This window comes from Schistocerca americana, chromosome 1 (assembly GCF_021461395.2).
Source record: "Schistocerca americana isolate TAMUIC-IGC-003095 chromosome 1, iqSchAmer2.1, whole genome shotgun sequence".
Lineage (NCBI taxonomy): Eukaryota > Metazoa > Arthropoda > Insecta > Orthoptera > Acrididae > Schistocerca > Schistocerca americana.
In genome coordinates this window covers 645,702,501-645,724,557 of record NC_060119.1, presented here as the reverse complement: position 1 = coordinate 645,724,557, position 22,057 = coordinate 645,702,501, and the positions used below count along the sequence as shown (strand labels likewise).

At 41.6% G+C, this 22,057-nt stretch overlaps 1 protein-coding gene across 4 annotated transcripts in view; it reads right to left on the bottom strand.

The window, feature by feature from the left end:
• Positions 1-9,573, bottom strand: part of LOC124607747 (cyclin-dependent kinase 20-like) — a 56,209-nt gene extending 46,636 nt beyond the window's left edge. For 2 of the 4 annotated variants that reach the window (XM_047139930.1, XM_047139933.1), the window contains exon 1: positions 9,289-9,573. In XM_047139930.1, the coding sequence (XP_046995886.1) occupies positions 9,289-9,474 (186 nt within the window). In that variant the 5' untranslated portion in view covers positions 9,475-9,573. Of the gene's footprint in view, positions 1-9,234 lie in introns of all 4 variants that reach the window. The other 2 variants (XM_047139929.1, XM_047139932.1) reach the window with 2 other exon arrangements.
• Positions 9,574-22,057: the final 12,484 nt, after the last annotated feature.

The following is a 22,057-nucleotide window of genomic DNA, read 5'->3' as shown; positions in this document are numbered from 1 at the left end:
AGAGTGCCTCCAGCACATGCTGCATGTGGATCCTAAATGGCACTGTGGCCCATGGAAGGTTGCAGAAAAGGTGTTTCAGAGGCAGACGAGCAACAGTATGGTATGCGGGTGAAGTCAGAGCTGCAAGGAACTTACATGCCCCATGATGAGCTGCCGCTGGATGGTGAGTGGCAGTTCCCTGGCCTTAGCCCAGATACTTGGTATGAGACTGGTCCTATAAGCAGCAGTAGCAAGCTGAATCCCCTAGTGGTGGACAGTGTCAATGATCTACAAATAAGAAGGCCTCACCAATTCATATACTGTGCACCTATTGTTCGGCTGTGAACGCACGAAAGCCACATAGTCCAACTGGAGCTGATGCACCCTTTCCATTCCCCATGACCTGTGGCTAGGGCACTTCTAAGATATTCAGTGCTTCAGAGTTCCGGCTTTCAGGTTTCTCACGTGTTGCAATCACAACAGTTTGAAATAAAAAATGAGGCCCACAAACCTCACTGAGTCCCTAAAACATATGATGGTGTCCCTCATATGCAAGACAGGTAAATTAAAAATACAATGAGAACAATTAAAATGAGCACACAAAATTATCTGCAGAAAACTGAACCCCGTCTTTGCAGCCCATTCCTCTAACCTCCGCAGTGTATGCTGCAACTGACAGCTCACTGTTGCAACATTGGAGAAGGAACAGAAAACAGCAAAGTTGTCCAGAAACAAGCAGCATTGTAGAGGACTCCTTTCACAGATGTGGCACTGTTTATGGCATGGCAAAGACAGTAACACTTAAAACACTGAGGGACACCAATCTCCTTCTCAAAATGATCTGACAGTGAGTCACAAACTCTGCGCCTTAAAAATACGCTAAGACTGAACAGATTGTATGAAGATGGGGAGGTTGTCACACAAGCCCCATTGGTGTCATTTGTGCGAGAATACAGCATCTCCAAGCAGTATTGTACGTGTCACTGATATCAGAGAATATGCCAATATAGTGATGTTTACGTGGGTAAGCCTGCTGAATAGCCACCTCAAGCAGGGTCAGGTTGTCACAGTAGGCCAACATCTCCGGAGTCCACACTGAGAGCAGCTAATGAATTGCCTGGCCTCTAACAACCAGACCAGACATTGATTAACCATTCACTCCAGGGTCTTTCCTAAACAGCTCATTAACCCTGCAGTGCATGAATTTCACTGCAGTGGACAACTTTCAATGGTCAATTCTTTGACATTTTCAATCAGTCATGAGGCTGCAAATGCATGCAGGACACAACACCAGTAGGGAGTGCCCACTGCAGTGAACTGTGTCCATTTGCAGCCTCAGGCCTGATTGAAAATGCCAAAGAAGCAACCTTTAACAGCTGTCGACTGCAGTGAACACTATGCGCCACAGGGTAAAGGCGATACTCCAATAACCACTTGGACATGCAGACCTTTCCTGTTTTGAGGAGAGGCATCAAAAGTGCCTCTCTCTATGAGTTGGGGAAGTTGCGTGTCTGTCATATAGGATTAAAATATTTGAGGGGGATTGCCTTTGACACTGCTGGCAATGTCAAAGTATGGGGTACCGGATTTGGTTGTGATAGGGTGCGGGGCTGATTCCAGCTCCAACATGGAGAAAGGGTAATTATAAGTGTCAGAATTGTTGAATCTGAAGTCCAATTTTTCCCGTCTTTACAGTTGCACAGTAGCTACGAAACACCAGACTCTAGCTGGCATTGGCATTAGTTTGTGCAAAATTCTCTGCCAACGTATTAGTGATGTCACAGGTGTTTTTAGTACTGCTGCTATTGCTAAATGACTGCATTTACCAGATATCCTCCTGATGGATTTCCATACTTTCGTAGAATAAGTGTAATGGCTGATAGGGTCCAGGAACACTTGCCATGATCTTTTCTTGCTCTCCTTAATTATGCGTCAAGCCTTGAATCTCGCGACTCTATATGCTATGAGGTTGTCTGCTGTAGGGTGGCATTTAAACTGGCGAAGAGCCACATGCCTGTCCTGGATGGCTCAACGGCAATCATCTGTCTACCATGGTACAGGTCATCTATAAAATGACCTGAGGACTTTGGGGTGGATAAGTCAGCAGCATGATGGATCACTCATCTGATGTGGTCTCCCATTCCTGGACACTGTCATGATGTTCAAACACAGCCAGCTGACTGTACAGTGTCCAGTTCGCCCAGCTGACCACCCATGTTGTTGGCTTCTCTTCAGATAATACTTCATCCAGTTGGTGCATGCAGAGTGGGAAGTGGTCACTGGAATGAAGATCATCAATGTCCTTATGGGGTTGTAGAGCAGAAGGAGAGGGCAATGACTGAGAATAATCAAGTAGCAGTGCAGAAATGAGAGTGAGTACCTGTGTTGGGAGTGGATAGCTCGTGAGACGTCATGAGGCTCTCCGACACACGAGCCCAAGGACAAGTAGAGGGCATGTCCCAGAACACATGATGGGCATTGAACTCTCCCAGCAGGAGAAATGGTTGCAAGAGTTCTTCCACAAGGTATATGAGGGCTTCAGAGTCTATTGCATCCAAAGGAGGTAGATACAAAGAACAAACAGTGATCCTCCAACACCTATGAATTTTTGATAGCAACTGCTTGCAGGTCAGTACCCAGTGGAACAGCAGAGGAGTGATGCACATTAGTGACAAAAACAGCAACGCCTCCCTTGGCTCTGTCCCCTGTCAGATCATTCTTTCGGTGAAGGGTATGGTCCAGTAGCACAGGGGTGTCAGTGGCTTTAAAACGTGTTTCTTGTAAACACAGGCATGGGGGAAGTTCCTGCACAAGCAGTTTCAGTTCTTCCACATGTGTACTGAAGCCATTAACATTCCACTGTAATAAGGGAGCCATCTATCATGGAGGTTGCACTTTCACCCTGTATCCCAGCTGAGGAGGTGAGCCTGTAATGAGTGGGGGCTAAGTCCTGGTGCGAGATGACTGCGACATCAAGCTCCATTAGTTCTATCGACAAGTCAAGAGAGACGTTAAATTGTATGACATCGACATTGTTGGACTGTCTATTTCCCGACCACATTGGTGGGGAACGACGGGTCTTTGATTTTTTTTTACCCTGGGTAGAATTCGTAGTCACAACTGCAGCAATGGTAGCAGCAGTGCTGGATGGTGGACCAGACTGAACCTTAGGGGTAGCAGGGAGCTCCACAGCATTGGTGACCACAGACTTTTCCGATGGTTTGAGAGGAATTGTAGACTGTGAAGTAACTGCAGCAGCACAAGAAAACCAACAAATGCAGATACTAGTGCTAACAGTAGCTACCTCCGTTTGTGTAACAGCATCATTTTACTGTACTGGCTGTTTAACAACTGAGGTTAAGAAGGTAGAGAATGTTGGGAGCCTCACCAACGCAGATCCGTCGAATGGTTTTAATTTCCCATATCTTCTGTTCTTCACGGAAGATACAGCTGTCCCTACACCTGGCAGGGCAAGCCCACACCTCGGAGGAGATGAACATCTGACTCCTTCATTAGCAGCCTTACCACATTTTCCTCAAGTGGCTTCTCCCTTACAACCAAGACTGATGTGCCCAAAATGCTGGCATTTAAAACAGCGCATTGGGTGTGAAGAAAGCTTGCCTTAACATGTTCCGGGAGTTTTGTGCTACTAAAAGTGAGGATGAACAAGTCAGATTTAATCAGATCGCCTTCTAGCCTTTTCATAATATTCTGCAAAGTCTACAGCGCCTTCTCAGGCCCATTCAGCTTTCAGGTCTTCTTCGGGGATGTCCACCAGGTCTCTGCATGTCACAACACCTTTACAACAGTTTAACGTGGCTTGAAGCTCCATCTCAATAGCAAATTCCCCAAGTGTTTTGGCCTTCTGCAGGTTCATCACTCATTGAGAACTTGATGTTTCCATCCATAGTGTCCCATTTCGTAATTGCTTAATTGATTTTAAAGTACCTGCAATCCCCTCAAAACCCTTTTGTATGTAAAAAGGTGACACTTTCTCAAAACTTCTCTTTTTCATTATAGCCAACAAATATACACTTCTTGGCAGTAGCATGCATTCTGTTACTAAACTTACTAGAATTTTTGACTACCCTGAGTCCAGAGGTCTGGCTACATGAGCCCTCTTATTTGATTGGGTATTAGTACCTACAGCCGGTCCACCCATTCCAATCTGAGGTGGAAGAGAAAACTTCAAAGGACCTGTCTCAGTCCCACAAGCAGCTAGGAAAGTAAAAGTCCACCCAGACAAAGCCCTGCATGCCTAGGTTCGCGTGTTATGTGGTGTATTGGGTTCTTTTTGCTGTTGGTGCTTGATCTGTTCAGGTGTCAATTGTGACTGGTCTTCGACAGAAATTTGTCCCACTGAGTTAAGAATTAAGTTTTTGTTGTGTCTACGTTATTGCAGTGCTGTTTGCTGTATGTCACGTTATGAGTCATTTAATTTAATTTGTGGCTGCTTTTGTTAGGTATGGAAGTCTTATACAACTGAGGTGCAGCAGGTTCCCCACTGGTTGCTCGCTAATTATTGTTCCACCACAATAGCCACATATCTCATCAGTGTGCAACACACTTTGAGACTGAGATTTTACCACCCTCGTGATTCGAGCAGCCAAACCAAGATCCCTGTGACCCACAACGTTCCCACAACGTGCTGCATGGTGGACACTGAAGCATACCCACAGCTTAAGGTGACAGGAGACTGGTGGCACTGACTAAACCCCAGCTCATGAACCCCAGGGCTGCCAAGCTTGTACTTGGCCAATGATTGCTGAGCCCCTGAGGTGAGCATAGACCCAATGCCTGGAGTGTTCTCTAATGGGAATATTAAACAGCACAAGAGTCAAAGCCTTGAGGTAGGCCATTCTTTTGTGTCATTTGTTCTTCTTACCTGAGAGAAAGACTTGTAATAACAAATTCTACAAGAGAGTGCCTATGAGGGATGTTAGATGGTAATCCCTGGTGAGCCAGTAAATTTTCTTCAGTAAGTTTCTGTGGTTGATAGTGTCATAGGCAGCTATTAAGTCAACCAAGGTAATTTCTGTTTTTGTTTATATTTTTATTATTTGCACTGGGAGATGCAGAGGACCACAAGACTAATCACTCTGGGTCAACAGAGGCGTCCAATCCCACCCGTCGGCTTTGACCCGTGACATAAGGGTGTTGTGGTGTGTGACGTCACGAAAGCATGGAGCTTAGTTTATGAGTGTGTTGTGTTTGTAGATGCCATTTTGTTGCGGTCGGTGGTGTCCTCTGGTGGTGTGTTTATGGTTCGCGTGTTATGTGGTGTATTGGGTTCTTTTTGCTGTTGGTGCTTGATCTGTTCAGGTGTCAGTTGTGACTGGTCTTCGACAGAAATTTGTCTCACTGAGTTAAGAATTAAGTTTTTGTTGTGTCTACGTTATTGCAGTGCTGTTTGCTGTATGTCACGTTATGAGTCATTTAATTTAATTTGTGGCAGCTTTTGTTAGGTATGGAAGTGATAGATGCATATAATAGTTCTCATTTGCGGGGAGAAATGGGGGACGATATGATGTCCCTGATAAAATTCTTACAATTATTTGGGCTGTTGGCTGAAGTGTGGCGTGTGTCGGCAGAACATGTGGTTGGCCAGAGTTCCGGCGTCTCAGACCAGGGACTGCTACATGTGGCGGTGCCGTAGGGACAACCTATCTCGCTCCATAAGGCGTGGTACCCGGTTCAAGAGTCTAGGTTGGGGATGCAAGAGATAGTGTTGATGACGTATTATTTTTGTTATAGATCCTTCATAGTTTTTGCCTACATGAGACTGGTGTTAGTGAGAGGACGGTTTATGACTGGTTTTCGTTTTGTAGGGAAGTTTGTTCTGAATATATTAAGTACAAGGATAAGTTGGGTGGGCCTGGGGTGGTCATGGAAGTTGACGAGTTGCAGTTTGGGAAGAGGAAGTATGGGAGGGGTAAGTCTCTGGTTGGTTTATGGGTGAGGAGGTTGTTGTATCTGGGGGTGGTTGTTCAGAGGGTGTTTTTAGGGTCTTGGAGGGGCGCACGAAAAGGGAATTGGTGGGATTAATTGAGGAGGGTAGCACAATAGTTTCCAATGCTTTTTCTTCTTATAGGGGGTTGGACCAGAGGGGATATGATCATTTAGTTGTTAACCATAGTTTAGAATTAAAGAATTATGAGACTGGGGCATGTACAAATACAACAGAGGGGTTTTGGGTGGTGGTTAAGTCAGATATTGGGAGGGGGAAAAGGTATTCTTCTAACCTTGTCTCATTTACATGAGTATTGTTGGTGGAAGAGTGTCCCCAGGGACTATTGCATTTTTTAAAGGGCTATTAGTAAAATGTATAGGCTGAAGGTGGTTACTTAAGGATGTGTTGTAAGAGGACAGAGGGGAGAGGAGGGAAGAGGGGGGGGCTGCGGGTCGGGGGAGGGGGGGGGGGGGGAAGGTGTAATAGTTGGTAATTTTTGTGGTCGTAGGTGGGTGGGGGTTGTTTTATGATTATGTTGCGGAGGATATGTTTTGTTGTAGCTGTTTTTAAGTTGTAGTGTGTGATTGAGATTTGTTTATTTTTTTTGTTTCTATTTGTTGAAGGATCTTTGATTTTGGGGGGGAGGGTGGAGGTTGGATGGGGGTGGGGCGAGGTAGGTAGGTTGTGGGTGGGTTGTGGGTGGGTTGTGTGTGTGTGTGTGTGTGTGTGTGTGTGTGTGGCTGTGTGTGACTGTGGTGTCTGACCTAATGTGTAGCGCCAGAACTCTTTTGTGGTAAGTAGTCATTTTTTGGGTTGTATTTTTCGTGTGTTGTGATGGTTGCTGGTGTATTTCTGTGTAGTTTGGTTGGTGGTATTTACTGCATGTAGTTGGTGGTTGGTGTTTTGGTATTGGCACTTGGGGTTGATTTAGATATCTTTGCGGAAGTACCTGATTTAAATTTTTTTGGTATCATTAGTCGTTTTTGTGCTTTAGAGGTAATGGGAAGTGTCTGATTTCAATATGTTCTTGCAGCTATATGTGTTTTGGCATCATGAGCTGCACAGGTGGACTGAAGTGACCTATTCCATTGCACTGTCGTAGCTATGTGTGATTTGGTATCGTGAGCTGCTGTCGACCTATATAGGTGAAGGGATGTGTCCGATTCCATTGCATCGTCGTAGCTATGTGTGCTTTGGTATCATGATCTGCTGTCGACCTATATAGGTGAAGGGAAGTTACCGATTCCATTGCATCAGTGTAGCTGTGTGCTTTGGTATCGTGAGCTGCTGTTCACCTATGTATGTCAAGGGAAGTGTCCAATTCCAATGCACGGTCATAGCTACGTTTCGGCATCATGAGCTGTTGACCTATATAGGTCAAGTCAAGGGAAGTTACCGATTCCAACTTTGTTTGTTGAGGTGTTGGTTTTGTGGTAACAGTAGTTGTGGTGGTGGTGGTGTTAATTTATGGAGTTTTATACTCCAGTATCGACAATTGCAGTTGAGCTGTATAGGTGAAAGAAAGTGACCAATTTTTGAGGATATTGTGAGTGTAGTAGTAGAATTGGGGAATTTAGTGTTATCAATTTATGTCATTGTTTTGCGTGATTTGGGATGGTGGTGTGTCTTTATATTTAGTTTGTCCCCACCCAAAAAACCCCCAATTTCCTTGTCCTGTTGGTTTGATTATACTTTTGGAAGAAGACATGTTTGTTAGTTTTTTGATCTACATATTGTCATGTTTGTTGTCATGTTTACATAATGGCGTCATAATGGAGTCATGGTGAATGGCCATTCCCGTAACATTGGTAACGTCATGGGTCAAAGCAGACGGGTGGAATCGGACGCTTCTGTAATCCCCTCTGTTTGTCTAAGGAAGCTAAAGTTGTACTATCTGGAGCTTTCATATCTTTGTCTATGTTACACAAACTTTCAAAGTTTTAGAAACTTTTTTTTTCCTTCATTGAAATGTGGATTTTTTGTAGCAATTACAGTCTGTCTAATTGGCATGTTACTTCTTTTCATGTCGTGCCCTCCGCGTTAGAGTTTTGAGATTCATAGCTATGATATGCCTTACCTATTGGCACAATCAGTAAGTCTAAGAGATATTTCATTCCTTACTTTACAATATTTCAGATTTTTGTCTGAGTTTTTGATGTGTGATCTTGAGGAGCTTCAAAGAAGTTTTACACGTAAGAAATTTTTGACATGTAAACATCTTTTCCAGATTAGCTGAAATGTTCAATATCGATTCTTCAACTTACAGCCAAACTGTTGTTTTTCAACCTAACCTAGTATTCAGGGATGCTACAGATCATTCTGTGATCATCTCTAATACTTCGTATTCACATTCCATCAGCTTCACCAGCTGGCAACCAAACTGTTGCCTGTCAATATTCTGCTTGTTAGGTTTGTCGTTACCTATCAACAGAAAACAATCTTTTACGTTCAATTTCAGATCAAGTAAAAACATGTCCACAGTACAGAACAGTGAGGTTCTCCTGTTTACTGTGTTAACAGTGTCTAGAAATTGCTTAGTAGCTTTTGCTCTTGTTTAGTATGTATAGTTTGTAATTTTCAAATTTATCCTTCATACTGAATTATCAGGTGCGCATTCTAATGCTAATGTGTGTGTTTACTATTCAATGCCTCCTGTACAGCTGCTGGTCGCATTCCATCGAGGATTCTCAATTATCAGATTAGTAATTATGGATTGATATCATAAATAATACAATGGAAAAGGGAGAATTAGCATTAATTTCCAAACTAGGCCTCATAGTGAATCAAGTTTCAACTGGATAAGGATAACAACACTTGTATTGGTTTTTAGAGAGATTTGGAATTAAAGTCTAGGATACCAAAAGACATATTTTAATTAATTTCTTTCTATCAACTGAATAACTCTTAACTTCATTTGTCATTAAAAGCCTGGAGGTAGAGCAACATACAAGAAGTATCATTTTAAATCCTACCTCAGATGCTATTTGAAAGATGGAGGGGTTGGGTGGAAGGACACGAGTCTTCCAAGCTGGTGGAATGCATATACCTTCCTCATGTTCGTTGAGGCAACAATGGACAGGTTTCTACTGCAATACTTCTCTCCTTGCAAAATGGTTTCATCACAACCACCACTAATTAATTATAGTACCAGTAATGTGTGGTCCACATAAGTGCAGGTATGTGATTTAAAAAAGAAACACGCGGAACATAATTGACGGCTGGTTGTTACATAATATTACATTAAATAAGACTATGTGGACTTACTGTCTACAATAGGCTTTCTTTCAAGTCAACGTGCAAATTACCAGTGCAGCAGTGCAATACAGAAAGCGGTCTACTACACACAAGTTCACACATACATTCTCACAGTCGACTTCTTGTAAGGCTTTAATTTCTCGAAATATAGTAACAGGTATCCCATCTTCTATTCGTTTTAATAGCACCTTTTTTACAGCTACAATCTCTCCAGTGTCCACATGACGACCTCGTAAAACAAGACCATGAGCCCCTTGTCCTATTGTGCCTTCAATTTTGTAATTTTTCATATTGAAACAGTTAATCTACGAAGGTTATATTGGCGTTACTGATTATTGCTACAACTTATCAGTTCCAACCAATCAACAACAAATAAGTAAACAAAGGCAAAGATATTAAAGCTTAACATTTCGATAATAAGCCCATCACAATTAGATCAAAGATATCCCCTTTATCTTTGCTTTCAACGTGTCGCCAGAATGAAGGTACAGAGGAAGTTTCTCGCGCCAGTAAAATGCCCGGTTGTGTTGACATTTCGGACGCGAAACCTTTATCACGTTATTAACTGCTGTATACGCCTGGCTGCAATGACAGATGAACAGCTGACATGGACCTCTAGGCTCGACTGGAATCTGATTGTATATTCGTAACTATAAAATTCGTGTATTTTTTTTCATTTTGCTCCCTCAGTAATTCATCGACACTAAAGAAATTAAGGAGTGTTTTAAAATGGCTGCTTGCAATTAAAGAGAAAAATGTGGCGCTAATTACATTTCAGTTGTGCTTAAGAACGCTAGCCTGAGAGAAAGAAAGTGTGTACTTGCTATTTCTTGTAACATATATGTGACCTTATTGTACAAGTAGACTAAGGAGTCAACAGTAGTCAACATTTGTTGTTACACCCATGGTCAAATTTATTACCACTGTGCATTAAATATCGAGAAGTGAATTAAGGTATTGAAGCCCTCCTCGCGAAATTAATACAAGAAGACCATATCACTTGTCACTGGGATTACTTTAAATACTAGTACATTTATACAAATATTTTAAAAGTAATTATTGTATTATGTCCATAAATTACATTAGTGTTGTATAACTGCTTATCTAAAACAAATAAATAACGTTCAAATTTCACAAATAATTTTCTGTGAGCGTTAGGTGTGTGACAGAATTCGCATTTTACTACGCGTTCGTATTACTGATAAAGGTAGTTCATTGACACCTCAAATCCCAGCAAAGCTAAAACTTTTAAAATTTATTCAGTCTAAAAGCGAAATCTAGACTTCTACCGTATGTAGGGTCATGCCTACATACATCTTTGTCATAATGACACATCCAACTTTTGCTTGCATTTACAATAAGGACACAGTGATAGTACAGGTAATTTTGTAAATCACTGAGAATGGTGGGCTATATGATTCAGTCACATATACAATTCCTTTGATAGCTATAATTGTTTTCTTTTGCCATAGGAATACTGCTATTATGCAGTATAGTTTTCACAGAGACTAATACAAAGAAGTAAATTTTAAAAGAAGAAAGTGTAGCATGTAAACTACTGTTTTTCACTTACAACGGTTCCTAATTTGTGAACGATGAAACCACTTTTAATAATTTGCTGTATACCTGCTGAGTCTGTGCCTACCATGTCAATTTGAGATTTAGTTGTATGCCTAGCCATCGGACTAAACGTACTCATTAACTCTGTCACTGATTTTGTGATGGAAAATGTAAGTATCATCAGCTTTAATATTATTTAAAATATGGAAGTCGTGTGAAACAGTTAGGAGCACTTATTACACACACTTTCTTTCCTACCTTAACAACTATAGGAGAATTTGCAAAAGTTAAGCAAGTATTTCAGAATATGGAAAAAGTTCATTAGGACATAAAACTAGAAACTCGGGTAAAATCCTATTTAATAGTTTAAGTATAGTACCTTTACTGTGTATTTACATTACAACGACTCTCATTTTTAAATACTAATGTAATGGGTAAGGCGTAGCAGACCAGGACTGGTAGCAGACAGTGACTGTTGTCACCATAACAATGTTTTTGTTGCTGTTTTAAGTCTGAAGACTGGTTTGATGCAGCTCTCTACGTTACTCTATTCCATGCAAGCTTCTTCATCTCTGAATAACTGGTACAACATAGGTCATTTTGAACCTGCTTACTGCAGTCATCTCTTTAATAGCATAAACTATATAAAAACAAGTAAATCCCAGCGGCAAATCTAAACAACAAACAAAAAATATCAGTGAAAGCAAGCGAAATGAGAATAAGCAATTGATGTGGGGATAGACAAGCTAGTATACGTCTGAGCAGCTACTTTCAGGATGGTAGAATACGAGCAGCCAAGTTTCACTGAAGCTGGTTGGGTAGAGTCATGTGATGTCAATTTCTGGTCCAAAACATCAGCGCAACCTTGTGTTTTATTGGCGCGAGACATTCTTGAGGCCCTGACATTACAACCATAGTCTACATTACACAAGCTGGAGCCTTCAATATGGCAGCACAGCTACCAAATAGACAGCCAGAGTTTCAGAATGGACATCTCGCTGCACGTTGAAAACAAAGCTGTTTTACTCTCAAAGGCATGCCCACATGCACACAGATCTGTCTGTGCAGCTATCTGCGCCAACGTCTGTGCATGCAATAGATAGGGGCAAACGTGATCCATTCACATGGTACAAGTTCCCACCTTCTGGTCAACTGCCATGTGTTGATGTTTAAAAGAAACTTAAGTGGCATGAGATTATGTTCTCGTGACCACATAGTTTATTACATTTATTCAGCAATGGAGGATATTTTATTATGGCCTGAGTTCACAACTTATGTTGCAAAAAAAAAAAAAAAATAATGCATGATGTAGAAAGTGGCTGCTGAAATGAAGTCAGTTTCTGCATATGAACTTAATTCACGAGTTGCAGGGCGAACCCGACGACTTGTTTAACTATTTGGGGATGGATTTCGAAATGTATAACTATCTTTTGAGACTCAAAAGCCCTCCTATAATACTGAAAAATACTTGTTTGGGGATAGTAGTTTGTCCATATTAGCAGCTGGCACTGACTTTAAGATTCCTGGTAACTACGACGATCCAGTATTTTGTACTGCAGTGTCGAAACAAACATTGACAGAAATCATATTCAACACTTGAGAATCTATTTACGCTGACTTCAGTGTGGTGGTTTCATGAAGGCAAGTTGCAGGTAATATTTTTACAGTTTGAAATACAGTACATTCTTAGAGATTATCCATGTTTCTGAGTCGCGATTTTCAATTCCTTGCCTGAAGTCTACCAGCAACCTGTTAAAGACTTTTGCACCAAAGTATAAAACTCCATTCCGATCTCTATGGGTAATTAGATACAGTTGATGTAGAAAGTTCTGTTTCTAGTATTGTCATGATGTATTCTACAGTTCATCTCAATATCATTCTTGTTATGAACCACATATTATGTAAATATCCTTGTTTCCCTGATGACGCTGTTTCAAGGTCTTCATTATCAACTTAACACAACATGCACTTTTCTTTAGAAGAAATAGGGTCTACTTTCTTTTGCCAGACTCTCACATAAAGCTATGGCGTAGGACTGGTATTGAGTGAAAGTATGTTAGCAAGCCCCCTGTGCCAGAGGAAAAAGATTTTCCATAACGAATTAATTTTTTATTATTACTGTTTCCCTGTTTTCCATAGGCTCAACTGCAAGAAATAGTGGACTGAACAAGAAGTTGATTCAAACATGTTTCATGTGCCAGATTTTTGGTGACCTCCTGTACACATGCTCCAGCTTGTCTGTGTAGAGGTGATTTGAAGCTCCAGGCCAGCAATTTTGCTCAAACCAGCAACTCGTGCTCTCAGATCTGTGCAAATCTCCTGTTCATGTGCAATGATATGTCTGTGCCGATGTGGTGTGTGTGTGTGTGTGTTTGTGTGTGTGGACAGAGCATTGCATGTGGACAAGCCTTAATACATGCACTTGTATATTTAACTATTGCCTGCTTCTATTCTCCCAGCCTCCCCATTTCGCTTGGTATGCAAGCAGTTCAGTGAACATCTCTGTGTCTTTGAGTGGTCCACACATATGGAAATCACTTGAGGCAAGGTCTGGTGAGTATGGTGGATGAGGAAGACACTCAAAACGCAGGTCTGTGATTGTTGCAGCTGTTGTACGGGCAGTGTGGGGCCTTGCATTGTCATGTTGCAAAAGGACACCTGCTGACAGCAATCCATGTCGCTTTTATTTGATTGCAGGCTGCAGATGATTTTTTAGGAGATCTGTGAATGATGCACTGGTGACAGTGGTCCCACTAGGAATGTAATGCTCCAAATTGACGCCTTTTTCATCCCAAAAGAGAGTCAGCTTGTAACACCGGAAATGCATATCCTCCTATTTACATCTGTAGTACTATTAATTTTTTTCCTTGTTTTGTTACCTCAAGATATGACATTTCTGTGTCTTTATATATTGTAATTGTTTTACTGTTTGTATATATATTTATGCATTTATGTTGGTTTGTTTTGTGAATATTATTTGTATTTATACGCTGGGTCTGGCCAAGGGAAAACTATGCTATCGAACGAATACATCGATAGGTCGTGTGGAGAACCAAAGTGTTTAGGATCTTTGGTAGTGTTAACTACAGGCGCCCAAAGCTAGCGAAATGAGGGATGCTCAATTAACGGACCTACCGATAGATGGCTCTACCAGCTGATTACTGTCGTCTGTATTGCCCGCCATATTCGAATTTGGCAAGAAGTTTCTCTCGGTCTGTACGGTCTATAAGGAATTAAGGATTATGGAAATGGTAATTTCTTGTTCCGCTTTCAATTGTACAAAGCGATGGGGTAAGGAAGGTGACTTACCATTTCACAGGTAATAGGACTACTGATACAATACAGACTTAGTGCGTTTGATAATTAGATGTTTTTGAACAGGTTTCCTCTAAAGCACCCAGAGCTGCTGAAGAAGTGGGTTACTTCCGTGAAGCGGAAAGGTTTTAATCCTATGTCTTGCAGTTTTCTTTGCGGAAACCATTTCCGACAAGATGATTACGTAGTGAGCCCTGGAACGTGGAAGAAACGTCTCAAACTCGAAGCAGTGTCATCAGTTTTTGACTTTCCGACACATTTGATGCCACCAAATAAACAGCCACGACGACATGTTGTTAGGATTTTGAGTGACAACGATGCTTCTCCATTTGAGGTAGCTAATTAATTTCCTTGCTATGTGTGTGCTTTTTACTTTTGTGAACTTATTTTGTACGGACACAAATGGGCTACATAGGTCTAAGCAATGTTTTAATACAGGTCCATATTTTTGTTTTTAGCGTTCTGTCATGGAATCCGTGCTCGATTTGCCCACTGTAGAAGCTACTGATTGCGTGGAGAATGTTGTCAATGAGAATTCTTGCGTGGAAAGCATGACCCATTTATCCAATGCAGAAGCTGCGAACGTTAGTATAAGGATGTTTTCACACCCCCAAAGTTTTCTTATAATATTTTTTCATCATGCCTTGAGTTATTTCAATCATATATAACGAAATTATTTCTTTATTTCAGAGTGCAGTTGCTTCTTCAGTAATTGATTGTGGTATACAGTCGAAAGTAGGAATGGAAGACAAGGCGACCGAAATTTGCAATTTTTTCTCAGACATTGTGCACGAATTAAAACGTAAACTGAAGTGCGTCCGTGAAAAGAAGAAGAGAAGAAAGTGTTTTCCATGGATGACATCATAAGTTCATTGAAGCAGGAGGGGCATCTTCCTGTGAAGTTACATAACTTCCTCAATCATCAGAAAGGAACACAAGTGGAATTAGTGTGCAATTTAGTGAACAACTCTCTCTCGCCAAAGGGTAATAGATACACAACAAATGTGAAAATGTTTGCGATGACTGTACTTTTATTCACCAGCAGCATATGCATACCTGCAAAAATTAATGCCTCTGCCCCATAAATGCAAATAATCATATAGAATTATCTTTCTAGCACCACGAAGTACAGAATACAGTGATTACAGTTACACTTGGAAATCTAGGAAATTTCAGTCTTCATGTTACATGCCTAGTTGTCATCAACATTTACCTTAATTATACAGTTACTCTTTTTGCTGATTTGAAGTGTGTACTACATGTTAAAAAGATTTTGTTTGGTTATAGTAATAAAAGCATTTCATTTTGTTAGTTCATATGTCCCATACGGACCTGAAATTATCAAGTTATGATGACAAAGGAAGGAATTAACATTAAGGAGTCTTACTTCACAGAAATTATGTAACAATGGTTTCACTTTTTGCTAGTTAACTTTAACATAAACCATTTAGTTTTCCATTAACAGTGAAAGCAGTTGCATGAGTCAAGTAAAGAACAAAGTTTCCCATAGGGAGCTAAAGTATTTTACATTTGAGTTATTGCAGACCCAAAGTATTGTGCTCTTCATATTTCTATTTAAAAAAGTTTGTAACTCAAATTCACAGACATTTTGGAATCTGAACATACATGTGGAACCTTTAATTTTTTGGTCCAAATATAATTTATTTCATGAATTATCTTTAATACCAACCATGTCTGAATGCATTATTTACCATTTAGAAGAAGAAATATTAGTGTACAGAATAACAAACCTCATGAAAAAAGCGAGAGATTGTTCAGTACAGAACTTGGAATGGCTCTTTATCAATAGCAGATAAAAAGAAGGCTTCTATTAAATGTTCAAATAAACCAGTCAGTACCTCTTAAGTCACCATAGAGGTGATACAGTAATAAAACAATTTACTTTTTCAGAATTTCTGCTAAGTATTGAAAGTGCGAAGACCTATTCAGTTAGTATTTGCTTTACCAATAACCTGTAGTACAAGCACTCATATAAGCAGGTAATTATGGGAGTCAAGAGTTATGTTAAAATTAAAGATACTGACTGGTATTACTTGCTCACAAAACGTTGTAGTTGCTGTACAGTTTATGCTCAATGTGGTGTACCCAATGTGATTCCTGGAGGACATAATATTCTGTTATCCTATGGGAGTGCACTGGTACCACACCTATTGAAAGAAAGTTTTGCTGTGGAGTAGTTGTATCAGACGTCTGTACCAGAAAACATATCTCCACTGTGACACCCTCATGTTCTTGGTATGCTATTAGCTATTATTACAGGAATACTCTTCAATTCTTCACATGGAGGAGGGAGGGAGAGAGAGGTTGGGAGGAAATCATGTTCTTAGGAGGAGCAAGCTTTAAAGCTTTACAGCAGCATATGCTGTTAAAGCATAATGAGAGATGAGTGCTTGCTTTTCATCATTTCCAACATTGTACACAACTTTCTTGCACTTTTATGTTATCACATTTTTCCCCTTGAGAATGGAGAAGAGAGGGGGGGGGGGGGGGGCAAAAAAAATTAAGCGAGCTTTCATAAGAACTGAAAACTCTACTTGCGTCATTTGTTATTTTCAAAATGTTACTCTCTTTCCAAATACTGTTCTATTTCTTCAAACCAATTCTGAATTTTTCAGGTTATTACATATTATTTACTGTACATTGTCCAGCAATACCTCTGTTGTTACCGGATAGTTTGTAATTTGGCACTACCTTTGTGCCACTGGTATTGGCTACTGTACTTTTGCAGAGAAGAAAATCGACTGGACTAGAATGTGCTGTCAGTATAGGACAGATTCAGACAATATGGAACTTTTTAACACTAAATTTGCAATATAATGTCACCCTTGTCTCACACAGATTGTATCAGCCATTGGGGTGCCTGTCTGGCCAGCTTCTGCAGCTTTCGCTTTCAGGTTTGTTTTTTTCTTGGGCCCTATACTGACAACCAGTCATTCCAGTGATTGACACCATGTCATAAACTGGAACCAAGATTCACAGAAATAAAATTCCATGGTTGTAATTCATAGTGTAATTAACTTTGCTCACTGACATTTTTGAATTCAATTTTTAAAATAAAACAATGGTACCAGCCATTGTTTGGGTGTCAGACTGGAAAATTACAGTTTTAGGACACCCCAACCTTAAAACTAAAAGCTGTGATCGATGTTATTTTCAACAAGTTCCTTCACTTTCTACATCATCATGGATCAGTCCAGTATCGTATTATTACTAGACTTAACTTCCAAATGATGCAAGTCATGCATTTAAGAGGAGCCTTAACGTTGGCCTTTATGTTTGTCTCATTTAAATGTATTTCTTGTCTCGTATCAAAGACTGAAGCACTGTCAAAAACTGGTGCTTCTACCTTATTACTCAGTTAAAATACACCATGCCACGCACAGGCGTTAATAAAATCATGGCATTTACATTTCTGATCAAAGAGAGTGCCACATTCGTAAGTGAATGTTGCAATTAGTGGCAGCATATATGGTGATCGGTAATGCATCACTTCAGATAAAGAAAAATAACAATTTTTCCGTTTATACGTAAGTAATACTTTAATAGTTCAATTGTAATTTCTGTTGTCAGTAAAGATACCCCTAAGCAAACTATGTCACCTTTTTTTTTAAAGAGACGTCTTCACTGTTTTCCAAACTTGATTTTCCGAATTATACCTGTAGTTAAAAGCTTTGGGAAGTAAGGTAATTTGTTGACTCCATTGAATCTTAAATAGTGTTTGAATATGGGGAAATAAGTACTCATAAAATTAATAGTAAACAATTTATAGGTCAGCTTCTCAAACTTCAAAAACACACTCGAATTTAGGAATTTCATAGCAGAACTGTCACTGTTTTTTCTCGCTAGATCAGAAACACTTCATTATGTTGATGTGTAGATGTCTAGAACATCCAATATAAAAGACTTATGAGGGCGCAGAACGAAAAACATTTTCATCCGTGTTTTGACACTTCGTTTTTTGCCAAATTCAGATATGGCGGACACCAGTGACTTCTGGCGAACACTCAATGATATGATCTTTTGCCGGCACGCGCTAGAGCCATCTATCGGTAGGTCTGGTAGTTGAGCATCCCTCATTTCGCTAGCTTTAGACGCCTGTGTGTTAACTCTGTCGCGTGGAGCGCGGGCAGAAGAGAGTCTGGCTGGGGTGATGCAGTGGAGCAGGTGTGTTGTGTGACGCTCCCGCGAGTTGCAGAGGTTTCGGGGTTGGGCAGCATGTAATTGCGCTCGACCTGCTATGATAGTTTCTGACACGGTGTCGCGGACGGGAAGCATTAGCTGGCGCACATCAAGAGCCCGTTTCGCCTGATGACCGTGTTGAGAAGGAGGCGCGCCAACATCCAGCTTCTGCAACAGCGACGGCCGACAATGAGTGACTGTCGCCACCTCCTCGATCGACGGCTTCAAACCTTCAATCAACCAACAAGGAAGACTGGAAGCACGTAAAGTTTTAGAACTGTATGGCAGACTTCAGCTTTTAAAACTGTTCAAATCACAAAATTACAGCAATGTAGCATGAACCTTTGTTGCTCATTGTCCCAATTGCATTACCAAGCAGGGTCCCTTCCTTTTCCGGAATGAACCCGAGTGTCGTTGAAATTCAAACGCCAGCATTAAAGCAATATTATTTTATTTCACTGCTTTAATTTCAAAGTTCCGTTAAGGTATTCATAGCTGGCTACAATATTTTACACAAGCAGAAATTATGAGTGCGAGTTTTGTTACCATATTTTAGCTTACCTGTGACTACAGCTCAGCTTAGTATGTACTAAATTTTACTATAGTTAATTGTTCAGAATCATTTATTTTCAAGTTCAAAGTTAAATATCTTATTTCTAAATTGCGTAGATTCAAGTAGCTTTTGAAATGATTGTTGAGGTAGTTCAAGACTAACCGTATTTTACTGAATTTCGATGTGCTTCAGAAAGAAAGCTCACTGTTAACTTCAGTCACTAAATTAACTTTCGATTTTCCGGTTTTATTAATTCTTTTGCTAAATTAAGTCAGAGTGTAGCGAAATTTATTACTTCTGACAAACTTTCAGTTTTCACACTACACGTGTCAACCTTCAGTTGCCACGCTTCTAGTGCTAATTACGCTCCTGGAAATTGAAATAAGAACACCGTGAATTCATTGTCCCAGGAAGGGGAAACCTTATTGACACATTCCTGGGGTCAGATACATCACATGATCACACTGACAGAACCACAGGCACATAGACACAGGCAACAGAGCATGCACAATGTCGGCACTAGTACAGTGTATATCCACCTTTCGCAACAATGCAGGCTGCTATTCTCCCATGGAGACGATCGTAGAGATGCTGGATGTAGTCCTGTGGAACGGCTTGCCATGCCATTTCCACCTGGCGCCTCAGTTGGACCAGCGTTCGTGCTGGACGTGCAGACCGCGTGAGACGACGCTTCATCCAGTCCCAAACATGCTCAATGGGGGACAGATCCGGAGATCTTGCTGGCCAGGGTAGTTGACTTACACCTTCTAGAGCACGTTGGGTGGCACGGGATACATGCGGACGTGCATTGTCCTGTTGGAACAGCAAGTTCCCTTGCCGGTCTAGGAATGGTAGAACGATGGGTTCGATGACGGTTTGGATGTACCGTGCACTATTCAGTGTCCCCTCGACGATCATCAGTGGTGTACGGCCAGTGTAGGAGATCGCTCCCCACACCATGATGCCGGGTGTTGGCCCTGTGTGCCTCGGTCGTATGCAGTCCTGATTGTGGCGCTCACCTGCACGGCACCAAACACGCATACGACCATCATTGGCACCAAGGCAGAAGCGACTCTCTTCGCTGAAGACGACACGTCTCCATTCGTCCCTCCATTCACGCCTGTCGCGACACCACTGGAGGCGGGCTGCACGATGTTGGGGCGTGAGCGGAAGACGGCCTAACGGTGTGCGGGACCGTAGCCCAGCTTCATGGAGACGGTTGCGAATGGTCCTCGCCGATACCCCAGGAGCAACAGTGTCCCTAATTTGCTGGGAAGTGGCGGTGCGGTCCCCTACGGCACTGCGTAGGATCCTACGGTCTTGGCGTGCATCCGTGCGTTGCTGCCGTCCGGTCCCAGGTCGACGGGCACGTGCACCTTCCGCCGACCACTGGCGACAACATCGATGTACTGTGGAGACCTCACGCCCCACGTGTTGAGCAATTCGGCGGTACGTCCACCCGGCCTCCCGCATGCCCACTATACGCCCTCGCTCAAAGTCCGTCAACTGCACATACGGTTCACATCCACGCTGTCGCGGCATGCTACCAGTGTTAAAGACTGCGATGGAGCTCTGTATGCCATGGCAAACTGGCTGACACTGACGGCGGCGGTGCACAAATGCTGCGCAGCTAGCGCCATTCGACGGCCAACACCGCGGTTCCTGGTGTGTCCGCTGTGCCGTGCGTGTGATCATTGCTTGTACAGCCCTCTCGCAGTGTCCGGAGCAAGTATGGTGGGTCTGACACACCGGTGTCAATGTGTTCTTTTTTCCATTTCCAGGAGTGTATATGTGTAATAACCTTTCTTTTTCAGTTACTATAGTAATTGTCCTTAGGACTGATGACCGTAATTTCCCCCAAATCTCAAATATCTAATTACCACTAGTTAATTGTTAACATAACGGCCGCACATTTACTTTCTTTATCAACTTTACCCCTTTTCAAAATTAATTTCCACCAGTTTCATTTGCATTTTTCCTTTCATTTAGATGTAACCCTTTTCTCCCTCTTTACCGACAGATTAACTTCAGTGATGATTGCTTTTCCCAAATTTCCATTAGGTACACGCGGTTTAATTTTTCACTGTCATTAAGGTCGATTAGCGAGGGGGAGGTTACAAGCTTAACCTTCCCTGCTGATGGTTCTGTTCGAAACTTCTTTAGTTTCGGTGATGAGGAATGGCGCCATTCCTTGTACACTCTCTTCATTTCCGGTTGGTGGAAGTGAACCCCGGTTTCGGCCCCAGTAACTATTCTTGCAAGAAAGCCATCACCTTTTCGTTTAAAGTGCCAAAGAAGTTCTTCACAAGCACCAACATGTCGTTCTCTCATTCCAGGAGTCAGCTGCCGTGGAACCCATCTTGCAGACACTTTATGAAGCTGGAGCACATCATGCACAATGTGGTGTGTTGACCCATGGCTAATCTGTAAACATGCTGCAATGTCATTCAGTGTCACTCGGCGGTTTTCCTTAACTATGGCTTCAATTGCTGCAATGTTCTGTGAAGTCACAACTCGTTGTGCCTGACCTGGATGAGGAGCATCTTCCACTGAAGTCACACCATTTGCGAACTTCCTACTCCATTCGTAAACTCGCTGCTGTGAAAAACATGCATCACCGTACTGAACCTCGATTCGTCGGTGAATTTCAATAGGTTTCACTCTTTCACTACGCAAAACCGAATAACGGAACGCTGTTCTTCCCTGGTGCAAGTTGCTAGTGGAGCGGCCATCTTTATACTGATACTGGGACGGTATGCGTGCATCTGCACTATGCTGCCACCTACAGGCCATTCTGCACAATGTTTGTAGTACGCTTACCAACTTACAGAACAACGGCGCGAAATTTCGATTTGTTATTGCAAATTTAAGGTTTTCATTTGACTCACCCTTGTATAAGGTCCAAAAGACAGCATGAACAGTATGTGCCGGCCTACTGATGGGGCTAAAGAGGGTTAAGTGCCCCAAAGCATTGTAATTGTTTGCAACAAGTGACAGAGATTTTGCCCAGATTGAAAACTGTAAGAGGCTGGGAGAATTGCAAAGTTTGAGAACCTGAGGACCTTTTAAAACTTATGGAGAATTTGACTCTTAACAATCCATGTGTGCTAACTATGCTCCAGCTGGAGACTTTTTTATTTAGAAAAGCAGCTGATACACATGTTAACACAATGAAAACAAATACTTCCAAATGTCGTTGCTTTCAAGTAAAAAATACCGCACTGGGTGTCATCAAGATTAGAACA